This window comes from Anabrus simplex, chromosome 14 (genome assembly GCF_040414725.1).
Source record: "Anabrus simplex isolate iqAnaSimp1 chromosome 14, ASM4041472v1, whole genome shotgun sequence".
NCBI lineage: Eukaryota > Metazoa > Arthropoda > Insecta > Orthoptera > Tettigoniidae > Anabrus > Anabrus simplex.
In genome coordinates, this window is record NC_090278.1 from 67,539,604 (window position 1) to 67,553,040 (window position 13,437).

A 13,437-nucleotide genomic window follows, 5' to 3' on the forward strand; every position below is an offset into this window, starting at 1 on the left:
GGATTTCATGCCTACGTGTCGATATTGCATTTATAAATCTTACAAAACAAGATAGTAGTGCCAGTGTACGATACTCGCAAACACTTGATTGTCATGTTAGGGGAAGTCATGACTGAAATGTCTAACCCTAACATTGTATGGATTTTTCCACAGAAAGTTTATTCATAACTTTTTGAAGGGTATTTTCAAGAATTTTCCTTTTCATGTGTCAAATATATTTGGGCTGGAGAGGGTTAACTTCTGTAACTTACCACTTATTAAAACCAAATGTAAAACACAAGCATATATAATAATATATAGCCCCACACAAAATTTGGAGTTAATTAGTTAATTCGTTACAAAGTTACTGACAAATACTTTTTTGCATGTTTCATAGAAAATGCCCTTTGCGGCACAGTTTTCGTTTTTGGGGGGGAGGGTGCTACAATTTGGCAGACGTGTCAAAAATACGCAAATGTTTAAGAAAAACTCTGGGTTTTGCAGTTGGGTATAAACCATTGGAGATTTTTTTTTAATTTTTCATGTACTCATTCAATGAACAAAAATGTAGTTTCGTGGTATTTCACGAGTAAAAACATGAAGGTAATATCAAACTGATAATAAAATGCAGAACTAGGTTTAATTCCTGTACATACTCACATATTATTTGAAAATTTCAGGTGAATGCGATAAGAACTCTATTGCAAGGAGCATTTTATGCATAGCAAAGAGCTAAACAAGTTTTAAGGTTGATAAAAGCAATTGGAAGTTTTAAGAAACACAATGCTTTGAAACTGCCCCGGACGGTAAGTTACTCCGTCAGATGTCTTCCTCCTCTTACGCACAGCCTAGGCCTGCTTTCGAAGTAAATATATTCCAGAGGTATTATTGAAATGGTAGTCCGAAGGAACTTTGAAGTAATGTTGTCTGACAGCGTGAGAGAAAGCGGGGACGTGGACTTGATCTATATAAGGCGAACTGCTATCCTCTAAATCCGGCATTAAGAACTTTAAAAAATAGCGTTAGGGAAAAACTTAACGGGATTTGAAAGAGAAAGAATTGGGGATTTTTAAAGGTTAAAATTGAAAATTCATTTTTATGGTACAAAAATCGCAACATGTCTGCCATCATCACGTCCATTGTAGGTGCGATTCGCTCATATTCCAAGCGTCATTCACACTTGTTCGTTGTTAAGAATGGTTGAACCTATTGATATTATAATATTATGCCTCTTCACCTTCCGCGTGCCCCTCTTTAATACGAGGACAAACATAACATTTCATAATTTAAAAAGTCGGAACAACCGCTCACAAAAATTCCCCACCTTACAGGCTATGCCAATGTCTACAACAGTGCAGTTTAGAAAAATAATTCTTTAGACTTCTCTGTACCTCTAGACCTGCTTTTACATCATCTCCATGAAAACTCTCTAATTTGTAATGCTGATTGGAACCACAAAATGTATTATAAACATTTTGCATTAAGCCCTATCCCATAAACAAAATTATAAGTGTTAGAACTAGAAGAAAATTATAATTTAGATATGAAATTGATATTTTTTATTTCACTCTTTCTTGTAAAGATTAAATTAGATTAGATGTGAAATTCTGTTCCTTTCTCATTGTAAATATAATATTAGAATAGTTTAGATATTCGACTGGTTGAAACATTTAGAAAACACTTGTAAACATTCGCCACTGTAATTGTGATTAGAAATCCTGTAGTGCGCAGTAAATGAATAACAGAACTCTTCCGGGAATTTTATTCTGCAAACAGAATATTAGTTTTGTCTGACCTTATTGTAGTTAAATTGAGCTTGCAATTGTATATACATTTCAGCGGTGCTAATGACAATTCTCTCTTTTTGTAGATTCGGATGGAGGCAGCAAGGAAGGCCTGGGGACAGCGCTGGCTGAGAAGAAGTCAGGGAAGGGCACGCCCCCCATCAATACTACAACCTATACGGTAAGTAAAAATGATTTTTTTCTCAATAGGGTGTTACATGCATTTTAAAAAGTACTTCCTTAACCTATGTCTACAGTCCTTGTACACTGCATACCAGGGCCTCTCAGGATGCCAGGTGGTTGCACTGTGCACGGTGCGAAAGACGACTTCGCTTGGTTGACCAGAGTGCAGACCCCCACTCCTCGATTTGGAGCTATAGCACTGCCTCTCTCTTTCCCCACGCCTGTCTCCCTTTTCCTCACTTGCTCCGTAGCGCTCCAAATCCGAGCCGAGCCGAGCCGAGTTGAGCCGAGCTTAGCCGAGTAGCCCAGAGGCCAAGCGTTGGTCCGAGCCGAGTGGGACCGATGCACTGTGCACAGGCACTCTGCCCCTCACCTTGCATGCGTAAGATTTTGGGTGCAGTTAGGTGCAGACAAAGTGGAATTTTTATTTTATTTTATGGATCTACAACGCGCGCGCGTGTGCGTGTGTGCGTGTGTGTGTGTGTGTGTGTGTGTGTGTGTGTGTGTGTGTGTGTGTGTGTTTAAGTGCAAAGGTTTATGCGTCACCACGTTCTATTGTGCATCAGCTGCAGCATATATTTCTTTCTAGAAAATAGAACTCAGAGAATTAGACTAGGTGAAGCTTTGTCATCCTGTAATCATTAAGAGGGGAATACCTGAAGGCAGTAATATTAGTCCTTTGTTTTCTTATATATATATAAATGATATGAATAAAGAACTGTAACCAGAGGTAAGGCTTTCTGCGAATTATGTTATACTGAATGGAGTAATAAATAAGTTACAAGATTGTGAGCAACTGCAAAAAGACCTCGACAGTGTTGCGAGATGGACATTGGGCAGTGGTATAATAATAATAACAAAAATTAGAGTCCGGATGTTTAAGCAGTAATATGTTGGAATACAAACTAATTTGGTTATTAGGTGTCGGCTGCCCCGCTCTTTACTACTGTAGCGGGAGTAACATAAATTCTAGGGGTTCTGATGGACGGACCCCTAGTGTTTATGCAAAACTCGTAACATAAACGTTTTACAGGTAGACTATACTTGTTACTCGCTTCAGTAAGTTTGAATTCTAACCCATTACTGCCTAAAATTTCGGACTCATAATAATAATAATAATAATAATAATAATAATAATAATAATAATAATAATAATAATGATAATTTCGCGTGGCTATTTCTAGCCAGGTGCAGCCCTTGTAAGGCAGTCCCTCCGATGAGGGTGGGCATCTGCCATGTGTAGGTAACTGCGTGTTATTGTGGTGGAGAATAGTGTTATGTGTGGTGTGCGAGTTGCAGGGATCGTAGGGACAGCACAAACACCCATCCCCCGGGCCATTGTAATTAACCAATGGAGGTTAAAATCCCCGACCCAGCCCGGAATCGAACCCGGGACCCTCTGAACCGAAGGCTGACCATTCAGCCAACGAGTCGAACAATTGTATGGTGATAAATGGAGTTAAGTCAGGTTGTGAGTTTCACTAATAGAAAAAGTCCTCAGTTTTAATTACTGCGTTGATGGGGTGTAAGTACTGTACCTACGTGTTAATATAAGAACAGATCTTTATTGGGGTAATCACATAAATGGGATTATAAATAAAGGGTACAAATCTCTGCGCATTTTTGTGAGAGTATTTAGGGGTTGTAGTGAGGATATAAAGGAGAGCATATAAGTCTCGGGTAAGACCCCAACAAGTAATCGGGAGATAGTGGGTTCGAACCCCACTGTCGGCAGCCCTGAAAATGGTTTTTCCGTGGTTTCCCATTTTCACACCAGGCAAATGCTGGGGCTGTACCTTAATTAAGGCCACGGCCGCTTCCTTCCCACTCCTAGGCCTTTCCCATCCAATCGTCGCCATAAGACCTATCTGTGTCGGTGCGACGTAAAGCAAATAGCAAAAGACCCCAACAAGAGTATGGTTCAAGTGTCGGGACCCTCGGCAGAATTACTTGATTCGGGAACTGGAAAAATTTCAAAGAATAGCAGCTCGATTTTTTTCTCGGTGATTTCCGAACAAAGAGTAGCGTTACTAAAATGTTGAAAAGTTTGGGCTGGGAAGACTTGGGAAAAAGGAGACGAGCTGCTCGACTAAGTGGTATGTTCCGAGCTGTCAGTGGAGACATGGCGTGGAATGACATTAGTAGAAGAGTGGTGTTTTTAAAAGTAGGAAAGATGTGAAGATAAAGTTGGAATTAAAGAGGACGAATTGGGGGGAAATATTCGTTTATGAGAAAAGGAGTTAGGGATTGGTATAATTTCCAAGGGAGATGTTCAAGAAATTTCCGAATTCTTTGCAACCATTTAAGAAAAGTCTAGGAAAACAATAGATAGGGAATCTGCCATCTGGGCGACTGCCCTAAGCGCGATTGATTGATTGATTGATTGATTGATTGATTGATTGATTGATTGATTGATTGATTGATTGATTGATTGATTGATTGATTGATTGATTGATTGATTGATTGATTGATTGATTGATTGATTGATTGATTGAGTGCTACGCGAACAATACCCCAGAGCGTATTGACCGGTGTGGTGAGGTCCGAACTTCGTACAGATCAGGGTAATGGGGCATCCTCTAGGAATGTAACTATGTCAGCTATTCCTCTGGCCGTTAATTCCGGAACCAGAACCAGTCTTTATCGGCGATCGTTCACTTGAATCTGGCTAGAGCCCGAATGTTTAGGCGGTAACTTACTGAAACGAGTAACAAATATAGTCTATGCTGCACGACGGTTATGCTTTGATCTTTGCATAAACATTAGGGGAACGGCCCACCAGAACCCCTAGAGTAGATGCATTGTCGTGTAACAAAATCACTTTGACATGTCTTCTGGCCCATTCCGGTCTTTCGATCAATGCGTGATTTAAATTAATCATTCGTTGGCGACAGCGTTGTGCGAGTAAGACGCGTACTAGGGGACAGCTACCTGGAGTAGTCAACAGTCCACCGCATGTTCGTGTGAAATTGTCAGCTTCGAGAAATATTATGTTCTGTTGACTTGATTAGGTCTGAGATGCTCATTTCTGTACATTTTTCTTCAATGTCATGCAGAGATTTGTATGAAATGGCTAAGAATTGCAGGTCTTACGGTGACGATGGGATAGAAAAGGGCTAGGATTGGAATCGACCAGAGAAATCACGGCCACGAACCTGCTACGCAGGTGTAGCAAGGGGAGAGGTGATACTCCCACGTGGCGCGTCCCAGGGAAATAAAATACCTCTCGCGGACCAAACACACTACCCCTGCGGGTGGGGGACGCACATGTAGAAAACACCCGCGGTATCCCCTGCCTGTCGTAAGAGGCGACTAAAAGGGGCGACCAAGGGCTGACTGAATTAGAACCATGAAACTAATTTTGAATCGTACCATCACGCGGGGAACACCAGAGGTTGCCTGTACTTGCGAGTAGTACCACTAAATTCGGTACGAAATAGGTTTGTGATTAGTAGCAGTTAAAGCCTGGCCTGGTGGATTCCAGTACCCGTGCGTCTTACCAAATACTTTTGGTCTTACCCATGTGTGCAACACCACGGGTCTGGGCGTAGCCTGTGAGTTGTACCACTATGTGAGGAACACCACGGGAATACCGGCGCCCGTGTTTAGTACACCTAGGTGGGGAACCTTCTCGGTTTGCGTTGACTCTGAGTTGGGCCATTGTGTGAGAGACACCATAGGTCTGCGTTACTTGTACGTATTGCAATACTTGTGAGTAGTACCATCTTTTGTGGAACACCGTGAGTCTTCGCTACTTCTGATTAATACCCCAACATGACACATACCATGGTTCTATTTTACTCGCGACATGTACCATTCTGTGGGGCCTTAGACGTGGATTTTGCACCCCCTTTAGACACCAAGCATCATTGTGCTTTATAAGTGGTTCCTTGGTCGGTAATGTTATTCTGTATTGAGTCCGAACCACTGGTTTTTGTTTGTTTTGTGTTTTGTTGAGTTCCTGTCTATCCATTCATTCTTCATGCCATATTTTTTTATTTTGGTCAGTGGATGCCTTTGCAATTTTTGTTCTTTCATTTCGTACCATTAGGGGCCGATGACCTTCGATGTTAGGCCCCTTAAAACAACAAGCATCATCATCATCATCATCATCATCATCAGAAATCACGGAAAACCATCTTTAGGACTGCCGACGGTGGGGTTCAAACCTATCTTCTCCTGAATACAAGCTACATTACCCAAACCGCGCGACCAAGTTGCTCGGCAGTGTAAGTTTCAGTCTGTGCATAAATATTAAGACATGCATATTAATAAATTGCACTATGATGTCAACATAATAATAAGCTTATCATTTTGAAACGAAGTTCATAACTTGAAGAATACGAGCCCGTTGATTTCCTAGACCGCACATCTCTCCCGTATTTTGATTTCAGGTATCTGACAACCCTCCTCGTAACGTCTTCTGTATCGTTCGACGTTCGTAAACCCACACGCGAGCCTCCAAAACGACACTGAAATTACTTGTATCCGCTATCGTGTTACTCTCCTGACTAAACCGGGCGTAAAGAATGAATAACTACAGAAACCGCGCTACTCCGCAACATTCGTTATGAATACGTCAGATAAGGTGTCTTGATATTAAGCTGTACTTTTTTTTAACATTTAGTATTTTTATTACCTGAGAATGTTTTATTAATTTGGAATAAAAAATTAGATGATAGTAAAATTTTGCCAATAACTTTGTTTTATTTATCCCCAGAGGTGGTGAAATTAATTGCCTGGCGTTTGCAGAAGATTTTGCTATGCTTTCAGAGAGTCTGACATATGCAACAACACAACTTAATCTCTTGGAAGAAATAGCCAGTACAATAGGTTTGAGAATCTTTACAGAAAAAACAAATGTATTACGAACATTAAAAAAACGCTCCAAACTGCGCCTCGACCCAGGATCGAACCCTCGACCTCCTGCATGCTAACCCAAAACTCTTTCCTCTGCACTAACTGTATAGCACGACTAGTAAGTCCTGACAGAGGTAGTTACCCCACATGTGGTTACAGTGTTGCCAGATTGTCACTCTTCAACGTCCTTTTTCTCCCGGATATACTCGCGGACGAACTTTTGTGAGAGACATTTTTTTATTGCTGGCATGTGAGGAGTCGCGCTGCGACGCCCGAGTGCGCGAATTTCGCTTCACCCTGTATAAACATTGAAAAGGAGGAGAGGGGGGACAAACTGCAGCCTTGCTTCACCCCTTTCTGGATTGCTGCTTCTTTTTTTTTTATAGCCCTGGATTATTATCGCTGCAGACTGATGTGTCTATAGATTGCAGATAATTCTTCTTTCTCGGTTCCTGATCCTGATCACCTTCAGAATCTCGGATAGGTCCAGTCAACATTATCAGATGATAATGATAATAATAATCTGCATCACCTGAGAAATTAACATTATTTTATTAATTTCCTCTGGCGAAGTTGTTGGGATAGGCTGTCAGAGACAATTTGCCAACAATCCCACTTTCGTGTTGCGATATCTTGTCTGTTAGTTTAGTAAATCTTGTAACAGTTTGATGTATAGTGTTGTGGTTTATTGCTGCCGTACGTGTCATCGTGAGGGTCGAGGCAATGCGGCACAGAACAAGATTCCTGGAATTCTCGCGTCTACGTGACATAAATGTTAGTATAAAGCTTTACTGGCACACACGTATTATTACAAAATACAGCACTATCTTATCAGCAGCGATCCTGCTTCAGAGAGATGCACACACACACAGAATTATCAGTCGGGCGTGGCCGATGTCATCTATACGTGAGCAGCCTGATGGAAATAATAGAGCACAACTTAATCATAGCATCTGAGATATTGGAAATATCTTGCCGGCCCCGTGGTGTAGGGGTAGCATGCCTGCCTCTCGCCCGGAGGCCCCGGGTTCGATTCCCGGCCAGGACAGGGATTTTTCTCTCGACCTGAGGGCTGGTTCGAGGTCCACTCAGCCTACGTGATTAGAATTGAGGAGCCCAGTATAACGGCAGAGAGGGTGCGTCGTGCTGACCACACGGCCCCTCGTAATCCGCAGGCCTTCGGGCTGAGCAGCGGTCGCTGGGCAGGCCAAAGCCCTTTAAAGGGCGTTAAGTGCCGTAGGTTTTTGTTGTTCTAAAAGAAAGTTGCAAACGCATAGATAATTTTAGGTTTGTTTTTAAACTACAGTCACTTTAAGTAATATTTAATTAACAGAGGTGTATTGGTTATCAGCCAAGGGATTAGACTGGTACTGCAGGTTTTTTTTTTTCCCTCTAGCATTTGTTTCAAACCGTCGGTACTCAACAAACACGTAAGAAAGAGATCAGTCACTCCAGTATAAAAGAGATAGCTGAGGGAACAGTTCACCGAGGTTGATGCGACGCTAGATTGTTGCTCACATAAGAAAATAAATACTCCGAGAATAAATCCTGTTTATCTTAACAAGGACACTTATAATTTTGTTGAATTTTAATAGCTAAAGAGAGTAGACAGAACATTGTGTAAATTAGGCTTTACAAATATGTTGACATAAATATGCTTTATGGCTACGTGTGATCCGAAAGTTTGTGGAACGAAATGGTGTCATGTAACAAAATGACCCCCTAAGTTTGGGAGACGCAGATGAATACATCCACGGTATCCCCTGTCTGTCGTAAGAGGCGACTAAAGGGGCTCTAATACGGGAGCATACGTTGGCAACCACGCGGCCCTTAGCTGAGTCCTGACATTGCTCCCACTTCTGCCAGGTTCCTCACTTTCATCTATTCTGACCGACATCCCTTATTCAGCTCTTGTTCTTTCCCGACCCGGACGGTATGAGAGCATTCGAGGCCAGCGGAGTCTTCGTAGACCTCTTTCTTCGTCCGTTACTTCTTTTCTCGAAGTGACGGACCTCTTCCTTCTCTCTCTCTCTCTCTCTCTCTCTCTCTCTCTCTCTCTCTCTCTCTCTCTCTGCCCCCTGTGGGTGGGGGGCGCAGACGAAGAATACGCTCACGGTATCCCCTGTCTGTCGTAAGAGGCGACTAAAAGGGGCAAACAAGGGATGATTCTGTTAGAACCATGAGACTACTTGTGATTATTACCATCCCCCAAGGAGCACCATGGGTCGCCTTTACTTGCGAGTAGTACCACTCTGTTAGTTACACAATAGTTTTGTGATTATTATAGTAGCAGCAGAGAGCGGTTCACTGTGGGTTTTACAGTACTGTTATTAGTACCACTGTATGCGGAACACCACGGGTTTACGTTGCCCGTGAGAGGTGCCATTATCCCTAATTGGCCTCCTTCCTTTAGTTTTTCCCCACTCTCTCCACATCGTATACGTCCACTTAAGTTTATCTTCATCCTATCCCGTATGACCTCTACCACCTTGGATATCAGGTCAGTCTTGCCTTCCCTCTCATCTTCCTCCACACCATATATAAATATGGCTATCTTCATTCTCTCGTGCCTGTACCCCTCCGCTTCTCTCTTCATCGTCATCACCTCCTCTTCCAGATGTTTCACTTTCTCTCTTAATAACTCTATTTCCTTCTCATTGTTGTCCACTCTCTTGTTCGATTCCTCAGTCTTCGTCTCTAGCCATCTCTTCATGTTCCCTATCTCCTTTCTCTGCTCCTCCATCATGTCCTTTATTTCCTGTACCTTATCCCATTGACACTTTTTCTGCATTACTTCACTCTGCTGCCAAGTCCTCCATGCTAAATTTTCCGCTGGTATTTGGGCCTGGGTTTAATATCACTGTCACTACCAGCACCGCTTCACCCATTTTTACTCATTCTTTTCTTAACACCTGCCCATTCTTGTTCTCCTTCCTCTGCTTCACCTGCCACTTCCCAATCGCGGCCCGGTACCGACCATGTTTACGGCACGCACTGCACCACGCGACTTCGCTCCTCTGCTGCTCGAGCTATAGTCCTCTCCGTGTAAGGACGTACCCTAAGGGTGCAACCTTACCCTTTCTCCCCTGTAATATTAAGGTATCGATTTATAGTTACTTTTCTTGCTGTTGGGTCTTTTTCAGTGTCGGTAACCATACAGTTTAGGGACCCTACTTGCCGATACGACGTCTTACATTTACCGTTAATCTGGCACGTTGGCAACGTTCAATCACTGTTCTAGCGTGAATTGCGTGTTGCCACCGCATCGCCGTTAAAGTCACTAGTGATACATTTGCGAGAATATTTAAAGCATATTTTCTTTTTCTGTGTGATTGTAAATCTATTTATCTAATACCAGGTAAGTAAAATTGTGGCATGTTCGGATAATGCATTTAATAACATAGTTTGTGTGAAATGATGAAAGTGTTCAAATACGCCAGTCTCATGTTTAGATCTACCGGTACATGAAATACGAGTAACTCTTGCGGGACGAAATTTTGGCAGTAGAACTTATAACATTATTATTTTCAAATCCGCAGTGAACTTGAAAGCTGACCTAATTTCCGTTTACGGAGCTTGGCACGTTAGGATTCCTATATGTTTCCTGATAAGCTTGAAGATATAACCAGCCTGCAGGCTGAAACTATGCCCAATAATCTCTCTCTCCTTACTGGTTACCGGTACCGTATTGAAGAGAGAAGGAAATGTTCGCGCAAAAGAAAGGTAAGTTATTGGATGTCTGGAACTTTCGAAAATCACACTGCAAAGACTTATTAAATAAATTACATCGTTTAACACGCCCCTCTTTTCAAGAATATGGTTAAATTTCGCCTAATGTATATCAAAATAAAGACAGATATATGTAACATTTATTTGAGTGAGAAAGTGTGTTTATTTCCTTAATTCCTCATTGAGCGTGGAAATCGACTTAATTATGAATATCTTGATTTATTTTATCTTAACTTTTATCATTTCCTAGGGTAGGGAAACATTCATAATCGGTGTTCACATTGAGGTTAGTTTGTTATGGTTATGTCTGGTGATTTTAATATGTAACCAGGCAGGTTGGCAGCAGTGATCAGCCATTACAAAAAAGAGAAAAGAAGAGCATCGGGCGGCGATATTTACTTTCTGGGGTATTGCCTTACGTGGCGATTACTATACACTGTGAGGTGCCGTTATGTGAGAAACACCATAGGTCTGCGTTACCTGTGCGACGTACAATACTTGCGAGTAGTACCATTAATGTGTGGAATACCGTGAGTCTACGCTACTTTTGATTAGTACCGCAACATGACAAATAACATGATTCTACTTTACTAGCAATAAGGGTACCTGCCTGTAATATGTGGAAGGACTTAGCTGCCGTGGTACTGTCAGGTGAAGAGATAAAAACCGTCGTTTGTTCTCCACAGAAATCGGCTTAGGTCATGTCGAAACGAGGAGCGAGCAGGGAATTAACGTTTAAAGGGCCTTCTCTATTCTGCAGTTCTAATGCAGTAAGATCAGTGGTCTGAGCAGTAGTAAACAGCCTACCCTATCTCTTTTGTCCTCATCCAGCTGTTGTCTTGTAGCACTCTTATCCGTAAATCCCCTGGCCTCTAGATGAAAGTCGTGTTTGTCAGGGTCTGGATAATCCCCTACATCAAATGATTGTCTCATAGTAAAACGATAATTCGGTCCAGATGGAAGCCAAAGTTTAAGATAGTGCCGCTGATTTTCTCATTGCCATTTTATTTTTATTATTATTTATATTATTGCTTTTTGCCCTTGTTTTTATTTATTGCTGTATTATCGTGGCTGTCGGCTCTCCGTGAGGGAGATTTGTGCGCCAATTGGCAGCAGATACCGACGATGTTAGTTCTATTTATTTTACGAGAATTATTATATGTGTATGTCAGCTTAAGCTGCCTAGGTTGGGCATTATTATTTTTCTCCTTTAATAGATCAATAAGGTATCAGCACTGTAGATCTGGAGGAAAATAAAAATATGATATGATATATACATATATATCAGTTCAGTTAATGTAAATAACTGTAAATTAATATTATAACTTATTCCTACCTGTATATATAAAGTGTAATCCATAATTGTGAAACACACTGTAACCTCCAGAACGGTAAAAATAGACACGAGAACGATTAAGAATATTCTATGCATTATAATCTATGTATTAGACACTCTAGAATTTTCACGAAGATATATTTTGAAATACAACTTTCTAGAAGCCTGTCCAGGCACACATATATCAGGGGACGATCGTGACGGTAAAAGATAGTTGTTGTATAGTAGAGTTATAGTGTAGCAAGTATATATCCCGGGCTTAAGGGCCTACATGCAATATTTGCAGTCTCCATATTGAAATACGCAGTCATCTGTTTTCAACTGTGTCAACGTTGTAGCCTCCATATTGAAGTGTTGGCAGTTGTTTTTAATAATAGGGGCTTTGTTGATATTCTCGAAGTGAAGTGTTTTGATACTGTGATTAAGGTTATGTGTGTGTTAATTTGTGAATATATGTGAATACAATTAATTGTACCAACTGACAGCATCTCGTGTGCGTCTTTGTGGATACGATAATGTGGACATTCTTTTAGGCCATGTACATCCCTTTCTGGCCCTAGAGTACCCTGATAAGTGCGGCCAGTATTCAGTAGTTGGGTGATAATGGGTTCGAACCCCACTCTCGGCAGCCCTGAAGATGGTTTTCCGTGGTTTCCCATTTTCGCACCAGGAAAATGCCGGGGCTGTACCTTAATTAAGGCCACGGCCGCTTCCTTCCCATGCCTAGCCCTTTCCTGTCCCATCGTCGCCATAAGACCTATCTGTATCTGTGCGACGTAAAGCAAGTTGCAAAAAAAAGAGTACCTTGATGGAGATGCTATGTTTCAACAGGACAGTGCGCCATGTCACCGCTTTCTGGTGGCATGCAGGTGAAGATACGACCATGGATTGGCCCTCCAGAACCCCTGATCTTAATCCAGTCGAGCATTAATGGAATGCTAGCGATGCCGGAGTACGTTCCATGAACCCCGCACCAAATACACAAGACCAATTTTGGGTAGCAGTGCAAGATGCGCGAGTCGAGATCCCTCCAGAATAATTCCAACACCTTGTAGAGTCAACGACTTGCCGTTTTGCTGCTGTTTTGAGGGCTCGCGGAGAAGCAACTCGTTACTAACATCACATTCAGTGTCTTGCCATGACTTTTGGCCACTCAGTGTATAAGTAACTGGAATCACTGATACGGCTTTTTGCGGATGTTAGTGTGTGGGACCGGGCGAGTTTGCTGTGCGGAGCTGGGAGTTTGCATCCGGCAGCCCTGAAGATGGTTTTCCGTGGTTTCCCATTTTCACACCAGGCTACTGCTGGGGCTGTACCTTAAGGCTACGGCCGCTTCCTTCCCACTCCTGGGCATTTCCTATCCCATCGTCGCCATAAGACCTATCTGTGTCGGTGCGTCGTAAAGCAAATTGAAAAAAAAAAAACATTTGTATGGGGTAATAAGTTACAGGATAATGTTGTGAAATGGACAACAGGCAAAGGTATGATGGTAAAGGGGAGGAACAGTCAGGTTGTGAGTTTCACTAATAGGAAAACGCCTCAGTTTAAATTACTGCATTGATGGGA

General features: G+C 42.0%; 1 protein-coding gene across 6 annotated transcripts in view; it reads left to right on the top strand.

Moving 5' to 3' along the window:
* The window catches only part of mtd (mustard), a 952,680-nt gene that overhangs the window by 565,004 nt on the left and 374,239 nt on the right, over positions 1–13,437 (top strand). For all 6 annotated transcript variants that reach the window (XM_067157991.2, XM_067157992.2, XM_067157994.2 and 3 more), the window contains one exon: positions 1,850–1,944. In XM_067157991.2, the coding sequence (XP_067014092.2) occupies positions 1,850–1,944 (95 nt within the window). The remainder of the gene's footprint in view (positions 1–1,849; positions 1,945–13,437) is intronic.